Source organism: Pongo abelii, chromosome 23 (assembly GCF_028885655.2).
Source record: "Pongo abelii isolate AG06213 chromosome 23, NHGRI_mPonAbe1-v2.0_pri, whole genome shotgun sequence".
Taxonomy (NCBI): domain Eukaryota; kingdom Metazoa; phylum Chordata; class Mammalia; order Primates; family Hominidae; genus Pongo; species Pongo abelii.
In genome coordinates, this window is record NC_085929.1 from 42,241,502 (window position 1) to 42,265,020 (window position 23,519).

Genomic DNA, 23,519 nt, shown 5'->3' on the forward strand with positions numbered 1-23,519 from the left:
CAGCCTGACAAACATGGTGAAATCCTGTCTCTACTAAAAATACAAAAAAAATTAGTTGGGCATGGTGGCACACACCCGTAGTCCTAGCTACTTGGAAGGCTGAGGCAGGAGAATTGCTTGAACCCAGAAGACAGAGGTTTCAGTGAGCCGAGATCACACCACCGCACTCCAGCCTGGGAGACAGAGCAAGACTTCATCTCAAAAAGAAAAAAAAAGAGAGAAATCGAGACCATCCTGGCCAACATGGTGAAACCCTGTCTCTACTGAAAATACAAAAATTAGCTGGGCATGGTGGCACCAGCCTGTAATCCCAGCTACTTGGGAGGCTGAGGCAGGAGAATCGCTTGAACCCGAGAGGTGGAGGTTGCAGTGAGCCGAGATCCCACCACTGCACACCAGCCTGGGCAACAAGAGCAAAACTCCGTCTCAAAAAAAAGAAAAAAAAAAGAAATATGGAATTCCAGGCCCTGTCCTGTCCAAGACCTCCTGAAACACGATCAGCAATTTGATAAGGTCTCCAGGGAATGATTTACACAGTAAAATCTGGGAAGTGCTGGTTTGTCAAGAACCTTCAGGGTCATATCTGTGCTCTTCACAAACATCGCTTGGATTAAAAAGGGGGGAAGGGGCAGAACCGTCCATGGTTACGGTTCTGTTCCAAGATAAATATACGCTTTCCTCTGTGCTGACTTTTTTTCTGATGAGAAGACCAGAATATTTATGCAACTCCCTTGAGTAGTTATATATTTATAGGGGCAGGCAGTGGTCAACAGTGGCCCGAACCCTTGGACTCCTTGCTCAAAGCTGCCTCAGCTCATCTGCCTGAAATTCCAGTTACTGTCATGTTGTGGGGACCCATATAGGAACGAAACGTGGATCACTTGAGAGGTAGCTACCCTGCGCCCACAGACTGTGACAACAGAGGGTGACCCAGGTAAGTACTTCAACCGAATGAACTTTAATTTCCTTGGCTACACAATGCGAGTAACACAAATGCGCTTACCTTACAATGCTATTTTGAGTGGTACATGAGAAAATGGATGTCAAGTCTGTTTTTCATTGAATGACATGTCAGTCAAAAGATGAGTGTGGATGGTGGTTACCATGGGTGGTGGACTTGACCTGTGTTCACTTCCTTTTGCTTATCAAAGTGTCAACATTTGTTATCAAGAACATGCAAAACGTATGCGTATGCAGGTTTTGAATAAAAACCTAAAATGATATCATCTTTATCTATATATATTAGTATCTAGATATATTCTAAAAAGCAAAGCTAAGATAGTATTATGAATCAAAATGTCTTTTCTTCTATGCTCTGAAGAACTAATAGCATGCCAAAAAAATCATACTAAGGTATAAAACACACAAAATTTTCACACGCACACACACACACACACACTTCTGAGAGTTTCTATTTTCATGGCTATTGTAGGCGCCAGTCTGTTGTTTCTGTGCTGAATGTTCTGGAAAGTCTGAAGTCAACATGCTTGGTCGCTCAAGAAACTCCTCTGTTGTATCTGAAATCTAGTAACTTCATTACATTTTCCCTGCTGCCACCATACAGCAAAGATTTTTCCTGGGACATAGTGTGCTCTTTTATATCTAGAAATATTTCTTCAATTTTATCTTCAAATATTTGTTCTGTTTACATTTTCCAGTTTTCTTCTTTGGGGATTCCAAGGAGCATATGTTGGCATTAGCAAAATTCCTATTTATTCCATATGTTTTTGCTAAACTTTTTTCAGCACTTTATTTTCTCTTCATCCCTGTCTTCTGTATCTTTTTTTTTAATAGTGTCTGTTTTCTCTTGTATAAAATCCAATCAGCACTGATTTTTTGTAATGACTTTATTTTTCTCTTCTCTTCTTTCCTAAGCTCCACCAGCTTCCATGTGCTTTCCTCCTGTTACCTTGCCGTGTTTCCTCTGAGCCCTCATATCTCTGTTTTATGCTCTTGCATTGTAGGGGAAATTGCGTCACTAACTTTTACAAAATTAATTACAGAAGAATGATAGTTTCCATCAGCTTGCTGGCAGCACGTTTCTGGTGAGTGTTCTTTATCTGCCCTTTGTTTTTGTTGTTGTTGCTGTCTGCCTTTAGGTCTTTCTTTCTTTCTTTCTTTCTTTTTTTTTTTTTTTTTGAGACAGGGTCTTGCTCTGTTGCCCCGGCTGGAGTGCAGTGCTATGATTATGGCTCACTGCAGCCTTAACCTCCCAGGCTCTCAAAGGATCCTCCTGCCTCAGTCTCCCAAGTAGCTGGACTACAGGTGTGCACCACTACACCTGGCTAATTTTTTTCTTTTTTATACTTCTTTTTTTTTTTCTTTGTAGAGACAGTGTCTCACTTTGTTGTCCAGGCTGGTCTTGAACTTCTGGGCTCAAGTGATCCTCCTGCCTTGGCCTCTTGAAGTGTTAGCATTACAGGTGTGAGCCACCTCACCCAACCCCTTTTTGTCTATGTACTTAAATGCCTATAAATGTGTATATATATATATGATATATATATATTATATATATATGTACACACACACACATATATACATTCGTTTTAATTGTAGTGAAATATATATAACCTGAAATTTTCTATTTCAAGCATTGTTAAGGGTACAGGTCAGTGGTATTAGGTATATTCACATTGTTGTGCAGCCACGGCCACCAACATCCACAGAACTCTTGTCCTCTTGCAAAACTGAAACTTTGCCCCAAGTAAACAATAACTCCTCATTCCCCTCCCCCAGCCCCTGGCAACCACGACTCTGCTCCCTAGCTTCATGAATTTGACTACCCTAAGCATCCCATATGAGGGGAATCCTACGGCGTGTGTCCTTTTGTGAGTGGCTTATTTCACCTAGCAGAATGTCTTTAAGGTTCATCCGTGCTGTAGCATGGGTCAGAACTTCCTTCTGGCCAGGCGCAGTGGCTCACGCCTGTAATCCCAACACTTTGGGAGGCCAATGTGGGTGGATTACCTGAGGTCACAAGTTCAAGGCCAGACTGGCCAACATGGTGAAACCCCATCTCTATTGAAAATAAAAAAATATTAGTCGGGCATGGTGGCACATGCCCGTAATCCCAACTACTCGGGAGGCTGAGGCAGGAGAATCACTTGAAGGCGGGAGTGGGAGGTTGCAGTAAGCCGAGATCACGCCATTGGCACTCCAGCCTGGGCAACAAGAGTGAAACTCTGTCTCAAACAACAACAACAACAAAAAAAACAAGCAAACAAAAAAGACTTCCTTCTTTCTTGAGGAGGAATAATAGTTCATGATGTGTATGTATCACCTTTTGTTCATGCATTCATCCATCAATGGACAGTTGGCTTGTTTCCACATTTTGGCTATTGTGAGTAATTCTGCTATAACCATTGTTATACAAATATCTCTTTGAGACCCTGCTTTCAATTCTTTTGGGTATATATATATACCCAGAAGTGGAATTGCTGGATCATATGTCAGTTTTATTTTTAATTTTTTGAGGAACCGTCCTGTTGTTTTACACAGGGTAAAAAACGTGTTGTTTTTTATGGACCAGCTATCTTGCACAGCAGCTGCATTATTTTCCACTTCCACCAGCAATTCACAAGCATTCCAACTTCTCCACAATATATATTTCACCATGTTTTTCCTTCCTTCCTTCCTTCCTTCTTTCCTTCCTTCCTTCCTTCCTTCCTTCCTTCCTTCTCTCCCTCCCTCCCTCCCTCTCTCCCTCCCTCCCTCCCTCTCTCCCTCCCTCCCTCCCTCTCTCCCTCCCTCCCTCCCTCTCTCCCTCCCTTCCTTTCTTCCTTCCTTCCCTCATGGAGTTTTGCTCTTGTCGCCCAGGCTGGAGTGCAGTGGCATGATCTCAGCTCACTGCAACCTTTGTCTCCCGGGTTCAGGTGATTCCCCGCCTCAGCCTCCTGAGTAGCTGGGATTACAGGTATGCGCCACCACACCTGGTTAATTTTTGTATTTTAGTAGAGACGGGGTTTCACCATGTTGGCCAGGCTGGTCTTGAACTCCCGACCTCAGGTTATCTACCTGCCTCAACCTCCTAAAGTGTTGGGATTACAGGTGTTAGCCACCGTGCCCAGCCTTCTGTTGTTGTTGTGTTTTGTTGTTGTTGTTGTTTGTTTGTTTTTTGAGACAGGGTCTCACTCTGTCACCCAGGCTGGAGTGCAGTGGTGCTATCATGGCTCACTGCAGCTTCAACCTCCTGGGCTCAAGTGATCCTCCCATTTCAGCCTCCTCAGTAGCTGGGACACAGGCATGTGCATCATACCTGGCTAATTATTTTATTTTATTTTTGTGGAGACAGGGTCTCTCTATGTTGCCTAGCCTGTTCTCAAACTCCTGGACTCAAATGATCCTCCTGCCCCAGCCTCCCAAAGTGCTGGGATTACAGGCATGAGCCACCACACCTGGCTCATTTTTATTTTTCGGTAAGAGTCATCTGCATAAGTGTGAAGTGGTATTTCATGTGGTTTTCAAAATAATTATTATTTTTTAATTTTTTGTGGAGACAGAGTCTTGTTATTGTTGCCCAGGTTGGTCTTGAACTCCTAGCCTCAAGTGATCCTCCCACCTTAGCCTCCCAACATGTTGGGATTACAGGCATAAGCCACCTTACCTAACCTCGTTGTGGTTTTGATTTGCATTTTCCTAATGATTAGAGATGTTGGGCATCTTTTCACATGCTTATTGGCACATATTGGGAGAAATATCTATTCACATCCTTTGTCCATTTTAAAAATTGGGGGTTTTTTGTTATTAATATTTTTTTGTGTAGACCTTGTGTTGATGGCTTTTCTTCTTTTCATGGACCAGCTCTTTATGGAAAATTAAATAGAAAAAAGCCAGGGCTGTGTTCTAGGCTAGCAGAACTGTTCTTTATGACCTGGGCCTTCTACCTGAATTTCTAGTATGTATTTCTCCCCAGCAATGGAATTGGCAGTTTTCAGATTGTTCACAATGTGGAGTCTTTTCCCCTCTCTGCCTCAAAAACAAACTGCTTCCTACAAATATGGCTTGTCTCACTGTGTTTCCTCATTTAGTCCTATCTTCACTGCTTTGTGGAACCAATCCGGATTCACTGCCAACCTGTACACCTTAGTCTTACTATTTTGAACACGGCGTTTTATTGTTGCACTTTGGGGACACCCCTCACCTTGAAGAGAGGCTTTTCTTTTCTCTGAAATTTGCAGTTATCAACATCCTCTCTCCTCTTCCTCCCAAAGCCCTGCTCATTCCCATTGTTTTTGGCATCCTTTTAATCTAGTTTATCTATTTTCCCTTGTCTCTAATAGATGGTATTTGCTTCATTTTCCTTGTTGCTTATGGGTAATTTTTGAAAGAAGAGAAATTGAGAATGTGATCCATTCATGTTCAAACCAGAAGACTTTGCAAGCACTTCTGAGAGTTGCTGTATTATGACGGAGACAGCGAGAGGCTTGACAGCGAAAGAAACAGATGCTGGGGTCCCTCCCTGCACCCTCTCTCTGGGGCAGCTTCCTCTGAGTTATTCCTCAACCCCTCCACCTACCACTGGTGTTTCCCAGTTCCAGCCTCAGTGCTCTTCTCCCCTCTAAGCTCTCCATTCTCTGTGGATTTTATCTGTTTACGAATTCCCATCTCGGAGTCACCAGGCCTCAGCTCCATATGGCGCCCCGCCACTCATCGCCTCTCTGAATGACTGTGGGGTCAGTTTTCTTCTTTAGGAGGGGAAGCTGCCTCTCTTCTGGCCCAGGATGCATTGTCATCTGCAGACAGAGAAGCGCCAAGGGATCCTCAGAGATACCATGACCGCAGCACCAACCAAAATCCACCCAGGTAATCCTCCCCTGTTCAGTAAATTCTCTTGACCCCAGCTCACTGTCTCCATCTACGACAGGAGATGCTAGAGATTACGAAGTGACTTGAGGCACTGGATGTGGCTGATCCCAGGTCCGAAAGTGAAGGTGAGGAACTAAAGTCCCTTTCCTGCCCTATCTCCTGTAAGATTCTGCTCACACTCCTCCTACAATTAGAGACCTCTCATCCTGGGTTCCTTAGCTGTGGTGACTGTATTTCATGAACCTCAGATCCGATACATACTCAAGTCAGAATACAACATCTGTGCTGGCCGGGCGCGGTGGCTCAAGCCTGTAATCCCAGCACTTTGGGAGGTCGAGGCAGGCGGATCACTTGAGGTCAGGAGTTTAAGACCAGCTTGGCCAACATGGTGAAACCCCGTCTCTACTAAAAACACAAAAATTAGCCAGGCGTGGTGGTGTGCACCTGTAATCCCAGCTACTTGGAAGGCTAAGGCAGGAGAATCGCTTGAACCTGGGAGGCGGAGGTTGCAGTGAGCTGAGACCACGCCACTGCATTCCAGCCTGGGTGACAGAGCAAGATTCTGTCTCAAAAAATAAAAATAAATAAAAATAAATAAAAATCTGTGTTATCCCTCCGGCTCCTGCAACTCTTAATGGGTCCAGTTTTGTGGTCAGTCCAGGCACTATTATTTGGTTGTGTGGTCCAGAATTCCAGAAGTGCCTAGATTTGTTTTGGGCCCGGCCATGCCTTCTCACTACATGGCCCTCAAGGGAGATATTAGCATGAGGGACAATGGCAAACAGCAGTAGCAGAAAAGGACAATGCCTCGTTTTACCCTTCTGGCTTGGGGCTGACTCTCCAGAGCAGAGCTCTCTGGCAGAATGGACTGAACTACATGGCTTAGGTCTACATGAACCTCTCCCTGCCTCTAAAACCAGACTCCAAGTTCAGGACCACTGTGTCCTCCAGCGATGAACGCAGGGTGCCCGACTGAGAAGAGGTGAGAAAGCGAGATAAATGAACTGGGGCCAGCGGATCACTTCTTCCATGTTGAGAGAGGAGCGAGCTCCTTGCATCTGTGTGTGATCCCTGAGCACAGTGGCCACAGCCTCCACTAAAGGTGGCCCCCTGGGTGTCTTGTAATGGAAACCACTCAGAAGAGTCTAACGCCCTCTTTGGGAGACGTGAGGCAAAGCAGGGGGAGAAGGGTAGTTCTTTCTCGCCCCTCAGTGTGATATTCTGAGCTTTCTCAGTGGAAGATGCATTTTTAAATTATCAGAAATTGATAGATTATGAAATATGATGATTCGTAAAACAGCTGTGTACATAATCAAACACAAGTTGATGATTTTTGACCTCTCATCCTATGTATAAAGCACAAAAGTTTCATAGGAGATGAATTTATCTGGAAGGGAACTATGAGCCCATTTCATGGACAGACCCAGAACCTGTCCAGTGGTTCTCCCACTCCCGCTATATGATCATACTCTGCCTTTGCTGGGTCTCAGCCCTGCTCACTCCCTTCTTGCCTCCTCCCCAAAGTAAAGTCTAATAGAGTCATCTCCCAAGATCTATTCTAGCCCAGGACAGCAGGGAGGGCTGAGCAAAATTTTAAACATAAAAAACTTAGTGTCAGCTGGGTTTAGTGGTTCAGGACTTTAATCCCAGCACTTTGGGAGGCTGAGGTGGCCGGATGGATCACCTGAGGCCAGGAGGTCGACAGCCTGGTCAACATGGTGAAACCCCGTCTCTACTAAGAATACAAAAATTAGCTGGGCATGGTGGTGCACACCTGTAATCCCAGCTACTCGGGAGGCTGAGGCAGGAGAATCGCTTGAACAAGGGAGGCAGAGGTTGCAAAGCCAAGATCGTGCCACTGCACTCCAACCTGAGCCACAGAGCAAGACCGTGTACCAAAAATTAAATAAATTCATACATACGTACATAAAAAAACAAAACTTAGTGTCATGAATGATGAGGTCTTATTCTAAGTGTTGTTCTGTATCTGTCATTTACTGGGTATACACAGAGTAGGCAGGAAAGCACAGATAAGACACATCTCTACCTTGAAAGTGAAGCTCCTGGCTACCACAATAAACCACTCACCGCATCAGCTGAAACTTCTGCACTGTACCTATCTATGTAGAGCATAGGAAGAGAGCAAAGAAATAAAAAGCAGAATGCCTAAAATAATGCAACAAATCAAACTTGAACAATTATAACAAAAAATAATTAATATGAATATGAATAACATTAAGAAAAGTATCAAATTGGGTCAAAATCAGATTCGAGTAATTTTCTACATCCAAGAGATAGCCTGAAATAAATAGGACACAAAAGGCCAAAATAACAAGTTAGAAAAACTTATAGAACCAACAAAAAAAGAAAACGATATTAATATTTAACAGTATTAATTTGTCAGACTTTGTCTTACCATGTACTTGGCAGCATTCCCTACACCAAATGCATTACTGTACAAGCTGGAGATTTTATAATGATAAAATAATGAATAATAAATCTCATTACTGAAATCTTTTTATTCTATTGGCTTTTAGTTGTTGTTGAGATGGAGTCTTGCTCTGTCGCCCAGGCTGGAGTGCAGTGGTGCAATCTCAGCTCACTGCAAACTCCACCTCCCGAGTTCAAGAGATTCTCCTGCCTCAGCCTCTCGAGTAGCTGGGATTACAGGTGCCCGCCACCACACCCGGCTAATTTTTGTATTTTTAATAGAGACAGGGTTTCACCATGTTGGCCAGGCTGGTCTTGAACTCCTGACCTCAGGTGATCCACCTGCCTCAGCCTCCCAAAGTGCTGGGATTACAGGCGTGAGCCACCATGCCTGGCTTCTATTGGCTTTTATTATAAAACTAACATGTTACTTTGGTAATAAAGCTCAATAATATAGACGAGTGAAAAGTGCAAAAGTATTTTGTCACCCCAGCCCTAAATCTCCCTCCCAGAGCTAAGCCTGTTCACATTTGGTGTATCTCCTTCGAGAATATTCCCCTACTCCTACATCATATATAGTACTTAAAAAAAAATAAGAAAAGAATATAAAGAACATATTCTTCAACCTCTTTTCTTTTACTTAATATATCCTGGACCTCTTTCTAGGTCAGTTTTACATAGATTTGCCTCATTCCTTTTCACATCCATAAGCCTTTATTTTGTATTGCTCTATTTTCGTGTAAACAGTCCCCGACATGGATTTTTCAAATTGTTTCCATTTCTTTATACAACTTCAAATAACTGGATGAATATCCGTACATGTTTGTCTGTGTACCTGCCATTGTGTTGTGTCCGTGGTGGGTGTATTTCTAGAGGTGGGATGCTGAGTGTCAGGCACATGTACTTCTCATGTTAACAGACATCCCAAGAAGGCCAAGTGCAGTGGCTCACGCCTGTAATCCTAGCACTTTGGGAGGCCAAGGAGGGTGGATTGTTTGAGCTCAGGAGTTAGAGATCAGCCTGGGCAACATGGGAAATCTCTATCTCTACAAAATATATATATATATATAGCTGGGTGTGGTGGTGCACACCTGTAGTCCCAGCCACTTGGGGGGCTAAGACATGAGGATCACTTGAGCCTGGGAGGTTACTGCAGTGAGCCGAGATTGTGTCACTGCACTCTAGCCTAGGTGCCAAAATGAGACCATCTCCAAAAGAAAAAAAAAAAAAGAAAGATACCCTAAATCATCCTTCCAAAAGCCATAGCAGCTGAGTGCAGTGGCTCACACCTGTAATCCCAACACTTTGTGAAGCCAAGGTGGGGGGATCACCTGAGGTTGGGGGTTCGAGACCAGCCTGGCCAACAGGGCGAAATCCCATCTCTACTTAAAATACAAAAATTAGCTTGGCGTGGTTGTGGGTGCCTGTAATCCCAGGTACTTGGGAGGCTGAGGTGGGAGAATCACCTGAACCTGGCAGGCAGAGGTTGTAGTGAGCTGAGATCATGCCACTGCACTCCAGCCTGGGTGACAGAGCGAGACTTGCTCTCAAAAAAAAAAGCAATCTCATTTTATGCTCAACCAATTGTCTTATGTCTCAGCCAAGTGTACATGTTCTCCTATCTCTTTTTCACTCACACAGGATGCCAAACTAATCAATGAAACAGTAGCTGGCCATGGTCTAAATTTGCGTTTTGGGGCACTAGTGATGTCGAGTGCCTTGTCCCATATTTATTGGCTACAGTACTTCTTGTGTGAAACACCTGTTGAAAGAACATAAGAAATAACTGTATATAGAAAATTAGAACCAGGTACAGTTTGAAAGACCACAGACTTTGCTAGGATTTCTTAAGTCTCTTCAAAAAAGAATAGGCAGTCCGGGCATGGTGGCCCAGCACTTTGAGAGGCTGAGGCAGGCGGATCACCTGAGGTCAGGAGTTTGAGACCAGCCTGGCCATCATGGTGAAACCCTGTCTCTACTAAAAATACAAAAATTAGCCAGGCATGGTGGCAGGCACCTGTAATCCCAGCTACTCAGAAGGCTGAGGCAGGAGAATCACATGAACCCAGGAAGTGGAGGTTGCAGTGACTGAGATTATGCCACTGCACTCCAGCTTGGGCAACAGAGAGAAGCTCCATGGCAAAAAAAAAAAAAAAAAAAAAAAAAAAAAATAGACTTAGGTGAGGACTGGGAGAGACAGGTTTCAGGCATAGGGAAGGGAGTCACATTTATTAATCATATTATTAGCTTAAATTTTAAAAATCTAAAGCATCCCATGTGGCAAACAAGGAAATTTGCAAGTTCCCGGTTCCAAGGTGTTACCTGGTAAGTTCTTTTAACCTTTCAGAAAACAAGCAATTCTCATGTTGTACAAATTGTCCCAGAAATAGAAAAAATACGTTATTGAATATATTCTGTGAAGCAAATATAACACTAATGATAAACTGTGATCACAAGAAAACTATGGTTCAATATCATGTATTTCTCTATGATGAATATATGAATAAAACACTAGAGAATATAAACCTGTAACATTCTGATTCAAAAATATGCAATGACCAAGTTGGGGATTTTCACGGAATGTATGAGTAATTCTATATGGAAATTTATGCTAAGAATGCACCATATTCATGGGATAAACAAAAAAGGAAGAGAATAATCATCTCATTGGAGTTTGAAAATTCGGCACTTAATCCTAATAAAAATGTTTAAGTATAGGAATAAAACACACTGCCTTATCATGATGAAAGCCAACTACCAACCGTGAAATACTAGAGTCAATATGATAATATAAAATAAGGATCCAAGCAAACCCAATAAGGCATGAAACCAACATGAGAAAACAAAATATTAAAAACAGTCAGAAATAAAAGTCCAGCATTATTCATTCATGAATTATTCATTCAATAACTACTACATTAATAAACATGTAGTCAAGCATGAGTGTGTTAAAAATGAATAACATTTCTATAAGTAACAAGACAAGTTAGAAAACATTACATTAAAAGACCACTACTCATAATTGCATCAAAACAATGTAAAACATCAAAGAAATACATGTGAGCAAGAAATGTAAAGAAACAACAAATCTTATGTGAAAGAAAACGGAAATCGTGACTTCCTGGGAAGCCATATGCTATTGCTGGGTGGAGATATAGAAGATGCTTGGCTTTAATGAGGGAGATATCGTGAGACCCTCTCAATTGCTCATGTTTGAAAATACTACACCAAATAACTTCCTTTGTAAAGTTTAACTAAAAATGTAAAGTTTAACTAAAAACATAAGCAGCTCCTCAGGCCCCTGCGTGAAGCAGAGTGGCGGGGGGAAGGGGCCAATCACTGGTTCTATCACTGGTTAAAGTAGAGGCAGCAGGCAGAACAAGGCAGTGACATTATCAAAGAACTCATTTGGATATCAAAACTGTTAAGACCCCAAAGCACGGTTGGGCACAGTGGCTCATGCCTGTAATCCCATCAGTTTGGGAGGCCAACATGGGCAGATCACTTGAGGCCAGGAGTTTGAGACCAGCCTGGCCAACATGGTGAAACCCTGTCTCTATTAAAAATACAAAAAATTAGCCAGGCTGGTGGTGCACACCTGTAGTCCTAGCTACTCGTGAGGGTGAGGCAGGAGAATTGCTTGAACCGGGAGATCGCGCCATTGCACTGCAGCCTGGACAACAGAGAGAGACCCCGTCTCAAAAAAAAAAAAAAAAAAAAAAGACGTCAAAGTGTCATGATAAGGGAGTGTTTCTGTAAACACGGCAATACATCTTCTCTTAAGGAAATAGCATAGAGTCATCAAAAATGATAGTTATAACAACTGTATAGCAAGATGGAAAATACTTGTATAACATTACATTTTAAAAACAGGGCACGTGGCCGGGCACAGCGGCTCATGCCTGTAATCCCAGCACTTTGGGAGGCCAAGGCAGATAGATGTATCACTTGAGGTGGGGAGTTTGAGACCAGCCTGGTCAACATGGTGAAACCCCCATCTCTACTACAAATAGAAAAATTAGCCGGGCGTGGTGGTGTGCACCTATAATTCCAGCTACTCGGGAGACTGAAACAGGAGAATCACTCGAACCTAGGAGGCGGAGGTTGCAGTGAGCCGAGATTGCACTGCTGCATTCCAGCCTGGTTGACAGAGTGAGACCGTCTCAAAAAAAAAATAATAAATAAAAACAGGACACACCATTATAAGTATAAAAGCCATGCGAAAAATAATATGGATTTGAAAAATAACTGGAAGTAGAGAATAAAATCAATAGTTATGTTGCAGTAGAACTAGGGGTGATTTTTGTCAAATTATATTTTTGTCAAATTTGACTATGTTTTTGTCAAATTATATTGAAAATACATTTAAATTGATTTTTGAGCAACAAAAGAAGCTGCAATGTGATAGTGTCTGAACAAGGTGGACTCCGCTGTGTTGCCTGCCTGGGTAAAACCAACCACCATCCCACCCATGAGCCTTGTCATCAGGCAGCTGTCATTCAGCAGGGACTGGACTGTGCCGCTCTCAGGGTTATAGATGATGGGCACTGGACAGAATGATCGTTCACTTGCTCCCAAGTTAACAATGTTATCAATTAACATGGCCCCGATTGTCTTGGTGCCTATCATTGTGTTATTGGATGATTCTCAGGAGACTTTTGTGACTTAATGAAATGGGAAAAGTTCCCTTATCCCCCTTGCACGGTATAAAACAGGGTGTGGCTCACTTCTTCCGTGCCCTGCGGCTCAAACCCCTAGGGGGAGCATGCGGACGGGCAGGTCGTGGGGAGCGTGGGCTCCGACCCCACAGCAGCGCCATCAAGGGTTGAGTGTTTGCAGCTCCCGAGCCCCAGTGAGCTTATCGCAAGGATAAGGGAGAGGGTCTAATTTCTGTACTCCAGGGTTCTAACCCTAGTATGCCAGAAAAATTGGATCACACGTGGGCTTGGAGAATGGAGTGCAAGGTTTTATTGAGTATAGCTCTCAGCAGATGGATGGGGAACCAGAAAGGGGATGGAGTGGGAAGGTGATCTTCCCCTGGAGTTGGGCCACTCAGCGGCCGGGTTCTCCTCCAACTGCCTTTGGCTGAATTTCATGTCATCCAGCCGTGGATGACCTGTCAGCATCTGTCTGTGTGTTCTTCTGCCTGTGTGTTCCTCTCGATGTCCAGCTGCTTGTGTGTGTCTGCCTGTTAGGTGGGGATATGGCGGGCCAGAGTGGTCTTAGAAAATGCAGCATTTGGGAGCGAAAACAGAAATGCTTGTCCTCACTTAGATCCATGGGCCCAGGCCCAAGGGTGGAACCCTCACCGGGGACCATGCCTTTCTCTACGCCGCACTTCCCCACCCGCTCCCATATCATTAACGTATAATGTCAACATTTCAAAAGAGTTTTACCAATCTACTTTGCCACCAGAAGCCTAAGTGATTTCCAGTTTTATTGCATCCTAGTCAGCCTTGGGCATTCCCATGGTTTGTTCATTTAAAACCATTAGACAAAAATCATGTGACATTTCTGAGACATTAAGATTTTTGTTGTATTCTAACTTTTTTTTTTTTTCCTAATTCTGCAATACTGTAATTAGACAGCCGACTTTCCCAGAGCACTGTTATGCCTTTTCAGGCTGAGATGACTCGAGAAGAAATGTCCCTGATCCTCGTCCATCTCCAGGCTTGGAAGAAGGCTGTGAATAAATGTGGCTTCAAAAGGTAATCTACGGAGGTGAGGTCTGGGGGAAGTCCCCAGAACCTGAGTTCCGTGAGGGCAGAGAATGGGCTGTTACGCTTATGGCCACAATCCCAGCATCCAAAACAGTGTCTGTCACAGACCCAGCACTCAATGAGTATTTGGGTTTTGTTTTGTTTTGAGACAGAGTCTCTTCTCCGTTGCCCAGGTTGGAGTGCAGCGGCACGATCTCGGCTCACTGCAACCTCTGCCTCCTGGGTTCAAGTGATTCTCCTGCCTCAGCCTCCCGAGTAGCTGGGATTACAGGCACCCGCCACCATGCCTGGCTAATTTTTATATTTTTTGTAAAGATGGGGTTTCGCCATGTTGGCCAGGCTGGTCTTGAACTCCTGATCTCAAATGCTCCACCCACCTTGGCCTCCCAATGTGCTGGGATTAGAGGTGTGAGCCACTGCACCCAGCTGTCAATAAGTATTTGAATGAAGGAATAAAATCTGATTGTTAATATCCAGATCTGTAGCCACCTTCATAGGATGAAAACATACAAATGGGTTCCAACCAAGTGGGCTGAAGTGTTGCTCATGTTGTCTCATGTGCAATTGCAGATATGCAAAAAAGGGAAAAAATGTACACATCCGCATAAAAAATATCTTAGTAAAAAAAATGTAAAACCTTTGGTAAGGGCAGGCACGGTGGCTCACGCTTGTAATCCTAGCACTTTGGGAGGCCGAGGTGGGCAGATCGCTTGAGGTCAGGAGTTCAAGGACAGACTGGCCAACATGGTGAAAACCTCGTTTCTGTTAAAAATACACAAATTAGCTAGGTGTGGTGGAGCATGCCTGTAATCCCAGCTACATGGGAAGCTGAGGCAGGAGAATTGCTTGAACCCGGGAGGCGGAGGTTGCAGTGAGCCAAGATTGCACCACTACTGCACTCTAGCCTGGGCGACAGAGCAAGACTTCATTTAAAAAAAAAAAAAAATCCTTTGGTAATGGTAAGTACATTGGTATACTGATAGATGCCCAGACACATGGCTTAGAGGGCAATGGAATCCTAGAAGCAGAATTTGCTGGTTTTCTCCCAATCCAGGAATATTCCTTCCTAGGTCTGCCTTCACCCTTTCCCAACCCATGACAATGGGTGAATCTTGCCTTGAGATCCAAGCTCCTGGGATGTACCTTTCCGTTGCCTTGGCCTGGGCATTCAGACGCTGCCACAGAGCTCGGCTGCAGCAATAGACTCACAACAGACTCTGCTGCCTAACAGAGGCTGCACTTAACTCTTGCCAAAGTGTCCATAAGGTTCTCTAAAGTGGGTTGAAATGCTCCCGCAATTTATAGCAACCAAGTGCCTAAAGATAAAATCTTCATGCGTCATGCAAATGGGTTGCCTGCACTTTCAGACACAGGTAGAGTTATTGACTTCTCTGTGTCCTTGGCCCAGTCTCCCTCTACTGTTCTCTCTCCCACCTCCATTGTCAAGATTTCCCCCCAGTGCTCCCGTTAAGTCTGAGAAAGCTTCCAGAAAAAGGCATTGACTTTTCAGGCACAGGCATAGCCATTTTTCTTACCCGTGTCCTTGACTTTGGCTACTGGCCAATGCATGCTGCATGGACCAGAGTTAACGGGGGCCCTTCCTATGTGCTTGTACAATGTTTACCTCTCCTCCTTTGGTAAAGGGAGAGGAATGATTTTTCCTATCTTGGGGAAAATCAGCCAGTGGTTGAGGCAGACTAGAGGCTTCAGGAAATGGAGTCCCCCTCTGTTGCGCAGGCTGGAGTGCAGTGGGGCGAGCTCGGCTCACTGCAACCTCTGCCTCCCAGGTTCACGTGATTCTCCTGCCTCAGCCTTCCGAGTAGCTGGGACTACAGGTGTCCACCACCACACCTGGATAATTTTTGTATTTTTAGTAGAGACAGGGTTTCACCACGTTGGCCAGGCTGGTCTCGAACTCCTGACCTCAAGTGATTTGCCTGCCTAGGCCTCCCAAAGTGCTGGGATTACAGGCATGAGCCACTGTGCCCGGCCCTAGGTTCTTACCCTAACTCCACCACTAACTCAGTTGTAATCAGGGAATGTCCCTCCTTTTTGGAGCTGGTTTGCTCCTCTATAAATGAGGGACTGGGCTCATTGATGGCAAAAATGTGGCAGATTACTATTTATCTTCTGTGTTGCGCCTAGAGGGCGCCCACTAGGTCACAGCAGCACTCTTTCCCAAAGAGCCTAGATGTGTCACCACAATTCTCTCGTGCTTTAGACACCCTCACTAACAATAGCGGGAAGGTTATGCCTCTTTGCCATCTGTGTACCAGGCAACCTGGAAGGGCCTTCCAGCTCTAACATCTCATAGTTCTAAAACTTAGGTTGGAGAGGGGGCACTGAACTCCTAGGTTTACAGAGATGTTCACCTTAAGCCCTGATGAAGTCCTTTCTTAAAAGAGTGACTTAAAGATGAGGAAGGATGTCAGAAGGCCCCTCCCGCTTCCCCCAGGAGGGAGGAGGGAGAGACCCAGGGCTGGTCCACTTGAGGCTGCTGATGGCCTTGGCTAGGGAGCAGAGGATTCTAAGGCCGTTGTCAACAGTTCCTTTGAGGTCTTGGGGTTCCTTGGTCCAAGTACAGTTTGCCCACAGCCTTGCATCCTTTCCCATAGATCCTCTCTCACTATCCATCAAACCCAAGCCAAGTCTGTTGTAGATGCTCAATTAGGAGACAGGCCAGAACCAGCCTAAGGGATATACAAGTCAAACCCTGTTACGTGCTGTAGAAAGTCACACATACAGTCCATAGTTCAGCAATACCCACGCTGGAAACCCCAAATTCCATAAGAAAAAGTACTTAAGAACAGTGATTCTCAAAGGTCTTGCAGAACTCTCAAGTTCCAGATACTGAGCCAAAATGATTCAACAGGAAAATTGAATGGTGATTCTTTTTTCAAATTACAGGAAAAGTTTGAGTGGAGAGAATTTTCCCAGTTGTGCCTTTTTTCCTTTTCCTCGCTTTTTCTTAAGATTTACAAGCTCCCCCCACTTGCCTGTTAGCAAGTGGCCAGAATAGATCTCACTATTTCTAAGTGTGACCACACTTTTGTTAAAAATCTACTTTGGGTCGGGCGCAGTGGCTCATGCCAGTAATCCCAAAACTTTGGGAGGCCGAGGGGAGGTGGATCACTTGAGGTCAGGAGTTCGAGACCAGCCTGGCCAACATGGCAAAACTCTGTCGCTACTAAAAATACAAAAATTAGCCCGACATGGTGTTGCATCATGCCTGGCTACTCGGGAGGCTGAGGCAGAAGAATGACTTGAACTCTGGAGGCGGAGGTTGCAGTGAGCCGAGATCGCACTGCTGCACTCCAGCCCAGGCAATAGAGTGAGACTCCATCTCAAAACAAACAAAAATAATCTACTTTGTTTTCCAAATATTCAACACTGTCCCACTGAATGACAGTGAGCCCTGTCCCGTGGAAGGGGGATATGTGGTTGTCTTCTTGGAGATCCCCAAACTTTTGCTTTGGAAATGTAGACTCTTTTATTAATTTTTAAAAATTATCATACATGCATTTGACACAAAAGTTAAGAGGAACGAAAGGGCAAATAGTAAAAAGTGAGTGTCGCTAGGTGTGGTTGCATGCGCCTGTAGTCCCAGCTGCTGGAGATGATCACTTGAACCCAGGAGTTTGAGGCCAGCCTGGGCAATATAGTGAGGCCCCGTCTCAAAAAAAAAAAAATGGGTCTCCTTAAATCCTGTTTCCCGATGTCCCAGGTTCCCTGCCCAGAAGCAACCACCTTTTTTTTTTTTTTTAAAGAAAAAAAAAGAAGATCAAAGCATCTGCTCCATGTACTCTTGGTACTGTTTTTTAATCAAATTGGTCACAACTTGTTATATATATATAAATTATAAATGTATGCATGTATGTATATTTTTATTAGGAAAAGACTTGGTGACAAAAGTCAGTAAAGCTTTTAAGTTACATTTTATTAATCACATCAGTATCCACATACATTTATTTTATTTTTATTTTATTTTATTTTATTTTTTTGAGGCAGAGTTTCACTCTGTTGCCCAGGCTGGAGTGCTATAGCGCGATCTCAGCTCACTGCAACCTCCCCGCCTCCTAGGTTCAAGCGATTCTCCTGCCTCAGCCTCCTGAGTAGCTGGGACTACAGGTGCCCACTACTATGCCTGGCTAATTTTTGTATGTTTAGTAGAGACGGGATTTCACCATGTTGGTCAGGCTGGTCTTGAACTCCTGACCTCAGGTGACCCACCCGCCTTGGTGTCCCAAAGTGCTGGGATTACAGGAATGAGCCACTGTGCCCGGCCTAGTATCCACATACATTTAGAAGAGAGCTGTTTGTGGATGAAAGGAATAGTAAGCCATCAGTCTAGGCCTGGATAGGGGCAGTTTGAACTGTGCTCCTGCTGAAAACACACAGCCACCCCCACCCAGGGCTCCAGGCCAGAGTGGACCTTCTGTCGGTCTGTCTGTCCGTCTGCTGCCAACATTGTAATAGCCCAGTGGGTTCATTTTGCCCTCTGCCCAGATAGAGTTGATTTATCAAGACAGGGGAATTGCAATAAAGTGTTTAATTCACACAGAGCCAGATGGAGACTGGAGTTTTATTATTACTCAAGTCGGTTTCTCCAAAAATTCGAGGACTGGGTTTTTTGTTTTGTTTTGTTTTTTTGGTTTTTTAGATGAAGTCTTGCTCTGTCACCCAGGCCGGAGTGCAGTGGCGCGATTTCGGCTCACTGCAACCTCTGCTTCCCGGGTTCAAGCGATTCTCCTGCCTCAGCTTCCCGAGTAGCTGGGACTACAGGCGCCCGCCACCACACCCGGCTAACTTTTGTATTTTTAGTAGAGACGGGGTTTCACCATATTGGCCAGGCTGGTTTTGAACTCCTGACCCTGTGATCCGCTCGCCTGGGCCTCCCAAAATGCTGGGATTACAAGCATGAGCCATCGTGCCTGGCCAGGACTGGTTTTTTTTTTTTTAAAGGATAATTTGGCGGGTAAGGGTCCAGGGAGTGAGGAATACTGATCGCTGGGGTTGAAGCTGAAATCATAGGAAGTCGAAGTCGCCCTCTTGTGCTGAGCACGTTCCTGGGTAGAGGCCACAAGACGAGATGAGCCCGTTTATCAGTCTGGGTGGCGACAGCTGAGCCACTGAGCGCAGGGTCTGAAAAATATCTCGAGAATTCATGTGAGGTTTTACAATAGTGATGTTATCTCGAGGAGCAATCGGGGAGGTTTAGAATCTTGTGGCCTCTGGCTGAATAACACCTAAACTATAATTTCTAATCTTGTGGCCAGTTTTTTAGTCCTATAAAGGCAGTCTGGTCTCTAGGCAAGAAGGGGGTTTGTTTCGGGGAAAGGGCTGTTATCATCTTTGTTTCAAAGTTAAACTATAAACTAAGTTCCTCCCGAAGTTAGTTCAGCTTATGCCCAGAAGAATGAACAAGAACAGCTTGGAGGTTAGAAGCAAGATGAAGCCGGTTAGGTCAGACCCCTTTCACTGCTGTAATTTCCCCACTGTTAGAATTTTTGCAAAGGTGGTTTCGACATTGTACCTCGATTCCCAGGGCTCTGCTTCCTGCACACATTTTAGTACTCAGATTACCTAGATGTCTTTAGCCTCACTGGTGAACCTGTGCCAGAGTTGGAAAATTAACAATTTGATGTCAACTGTCCACAGTGATGAGGCTGATATGCTGTCCTGCGTTCTGTTTGAAGAGCTGGTGCGATGTGACAAAGATTCCATGCCAGATGGAAATCTGTCAGAGGAGGAAAAACTGTTTCTCTCATATTTTCCTTTGCACAAGTTTGAGCTAGAACAGAACATCAAAGAACTTAACACCCTTGCAGACCAAGTTGACACCACTCGCAAATTGCTTACCAAGACCAGCCTGGTGGCCAGCTCTTCCAGGGCTGTTTCTGGGGTCATGAACATCCTGGGTTTGGCCCTAGCACCTGTGACAGCAGGAGGCAGTCTCACGCTCTCAGCAGCTGGGACAGGGTTGGGGGCAGCAGCTGCCGTCACCAACATAGTAACAAATGTCTTAGAAAATAGAAGCAATTCAGCAGCAACAGACAAAGCCAGCCGACTGGGGCTTCTGACAACATCACATGAGGCTTTCGGAGGAATAAATTGGTCTGAAATCGAGGCTGCTGGCTTTTGTGTTAATAAGTGTGTAAAAGCCATCAAGGGCATCAAGGACCTTCGTGCCCTACCAGATGGCCAAATCCAACTCTGGCTTCATGGCTATGGTCAAGAATTTTGTGGCCACAAGACACATCCCTTTCTGGAGGGCTACAGGGCACAACTCTGGCCATGACCAATGGTGCCCAGGTGATGGGTGCTGCTGGGGCTGGCTTCTTACTTATGAAAGACATGAGCAGCTTCCTGCAGAGCTGGAAGCACCTGGAGGATGGGGCAAGGACGGAGACAGCAGAGGAACTGAGGACACTTGCTAAGAAGCTGGAGCAGGAGCTAGACTGGCTCACCCAGCGCCACTGGCACCTGCTGCAGAAGGCGAGCCGGACCTGTTCCAGCTGTCGGGGCAGAGCTGTTTGAGGATCCCATGTGGTTAAACCAGAAGGTAGGAAGGCAGCGAATAACACAGACGTGGTCTCGCTCTTCTAAAAGCTTACCATGGGGGTGGGGGGCGAGGAATGCTCAACGGACACATCAATGCATAACTACAGCTGTCCCTTCTGCAAAGAGAGGACTTGCCGCACACCCCTGACATTAACTAGGGGCCCTCTGTTCTTCCCAGCATTGCGTTGTTCTCTCAAAGCCCTGACCATAAATAACCATAAATTCTTGAAATCCCATATTTGTGTGTTTGTGGGGGTGCTCCCTGTCTGCCTCTCCTGTGGTCTGCAGGCTCTGGCAGGGAAGGATAATTTGGCGGATAGGGGTCTGGGGAGTGAGCAGTGCTGGTTGCTGGGACTGGAGATGACATCATGGGAAGTCGAAGTCGCCCTCTTGCGCTAGGCCGGTTCCTGGGTAGAGGCCACAAGATCAGATGAGCCAGTTTATCAGTATGAGTGGCGACAGCTGAGCCATTGTGTCCCTCTTGTCCATACCAGTATCCCCAGCACCTAGCAGTGCTTGGCACATAGCCAGTGTGCCGGAAATACATGTTGAATGACGTGAATGTGGCACTGCATGATAAAAATGACACTTCAAATGAGTTGGGAAAGGATTTTTATTTGAAAAATAGTTTGCATTTCTAGACTCTCCTATGTAGAGAAATTAAATTCCTAGATATAAAAACTGAAACAAGAAAACTGCTACCAAAAAATAAAGGAGAATTTCAAGATTCATCTTTAATAGAATAACACGGTAGCAAGGTCACAACCTGAAGCCCGGGAAAGGGAAACATAAGTCTTTGCCGAAGATGTGAAGGCTCAAATGTTCATTCACTCATTGTCCATTCAACAGATTTTCATTAAATGGGGCCTGTGATGGGCCAAGGACTTAGGCGGTGGCTCCAAATGTGTCTGCGTGTTGGAATTATCTGGAAACTGCAAAAAATACTGATGAGTGGGTGGGTCCCGCCCCCAGGGACTGGGCTTTAGTTGGTCTGGGGTATGACCTGGATTTTAGACCTTTTTTTCTATTTTTTATTTTCTTTTTTGAGACGGAGTCTTGCTCTGTTTCCCAGGCTGGAGTGCAGTGGCGCGATCTCAGCTCACTGCAAGCTCCACCTCCCGGGTTCACGCCATTCTCCTGCCTCAATCCCCCGAGTAGCAGGGACTACAGGCGCCCGCCACGACACCTGGCTAATTTTTTGTATTTTTAGTAGAGATGGGGTTTCACCGTGTTAGCCAGGATGGTCTCGATCTCCTGACCTCGTGATCCACCCGCCTCAGCCTCCCAAAGTGCTGGGATTACAGGCGTGAGCCATCGCGCCCGGCTGACTTTAGACATTCTTAAAGATCTCCAGGTAAGTCTGTGGTGCAGCAAAGTTTGGGACCCACTGCCCTGGGGCGGGAGGGGTTCTCTTCTTCTCAAAGCCAATAGAATTTTGCTCTCTGGGGACATATTTGAGCTTCTGAACATCCAGGGGCAGATCTCTTTCTTGGAAACTGTGAGACACAGGGACTCATGTTCCACAGGGTCTCGCTCACCTCTCCCCTGGCCTGTTGTGGAGCACCAGCCGAGGCTGGGCCGTGGCGGGGCACTGAGGACACCAAAGAGGACAGTCTCTGCCCCAAAGATGCTTGGCCACCAGCCAGCCCCACCAGCACCAGCAAGAAAGGGGAGACAGGCCCCGGGAAGACACCGACAATGAGAAGAGGTAAGTGGGATGCAAGGAAGCCAGGAGCTGTGTGAACCCCTGAGAGTGAAGTAACCCCTCCTTGGGTGGGTAGGCTTTGGGGAAGGAGAGGGAGGGCCTAACGGGGACAGAGGTTGTTGCTACCTTTCCATCCGGCCACCTGCCACACCACCTGGTGCCTTTGCCAGTTAGTGAGATCACTGAGCTCTCTCTGTACTTCCTGCCAGATGGGCAATTTGTTCATTCATGAAGTTAATCAATGCACAAATCTCAATTGGGCACACCTCTGTGCCAGGCATCATGCCAGACCTAGCAGTGAATAAGACAGACAAGGGCTAGGTGTGCAAAGTGAAGAATGACCTCGCCCAGCCCTGTAATATGTGGGAGCTCAAGTGAACCCACTGTGGGATCCGTAAGATGCTGCAGAAGTGAGTAAACTATTTCCTTTCTTTTTTTTATACCCTAGTTGGTCACCCTGTCACCACTGAACCTTGATCTAACGAGGCAAAATGCAAGTCTTCCATGAAGAATACTGGGGGTAGGGAAACTTCTAGTGGCAATGATAAAACCAGCAGCAATGATAATAGAAGGCAAACCTGCAATGGTCTGTGGTAACCCTTGGGGACTCCAGAAATACCTGGGGTGGAAGAGAAATTTGCAAGAGACCAGGCTTTTTGTGTGTACAGATGGAGCTGGAGGCCAAGAAGACCTACATGTTCATGTTAATTAAAACTGGAGCTGGGACACATTCCAAACTCATTTCCAAATTGTATGTAACTACATAGTACCTTTATAATGAAAATGAAAAAAATTTTAAACTATCACCTGCCACTCCTCCCCCTCTTCCCTCCCATCATCTGTCATGACTCTGCAGTCAACACCTTTGTGTGGAGACTCTTGCTCAAGCTAAGATCCATTCTCCATTTCCAGAGCCCTGCAATGACAAGTTAATGATTTGAGAAAAGCTGTTATTGAGAGAAAATCATCCCTTTACTGTAGCATAATTTATAATCCTGAAAAATGTGGAGCCATTAAAATGTTCCAACACTAGGGAACTGGTTACATACAAAATATTCATCCACTTGATAAAACACTATGTAGCTGTCAGAAGTGACGCTCACTCAATGACTGGGTTGATGTGGAAAATGTTGATTGTATTATTAGGTGGAAAAGAGCAAGGACTTTCTTACCTTTTACCTAAGGGGAAACACATCTCTCAAACTTGTGTGTAGGAAAACAAAACCCCTTAAAGGAATACAGCAAGGTCACAATGCGGCTATTTATTTAGAGGTAAATTTGGTGATTCCTTCCCCTCT

General features: G+C 45.1%; 1 protein-coding gene across 1 annotated transcript; it reads left to right on the top strand.

The window, feature by feature from the left end:
* Positions 1-6,758: 6,758 nt before the first annotated feature.
* Positions 6,759-22,218, top strand: APOL5 (apolipoprotein L5). The gene is given in 7 exon segments (XM_024239701.3): positions 6,759-6,787; positions 10,505-10,560; positions 13,906-13,992; positions 19,553-20,145; positions 20,147-20,229; positions 20,231-20,517; positions 22,043-22,218. Coding segments are annotated over 7 exon segments (1,311 nt in total).
* The last annotated feature ends 1,301 nt before the right edge of the window (positions 22,219-23,519 follow it).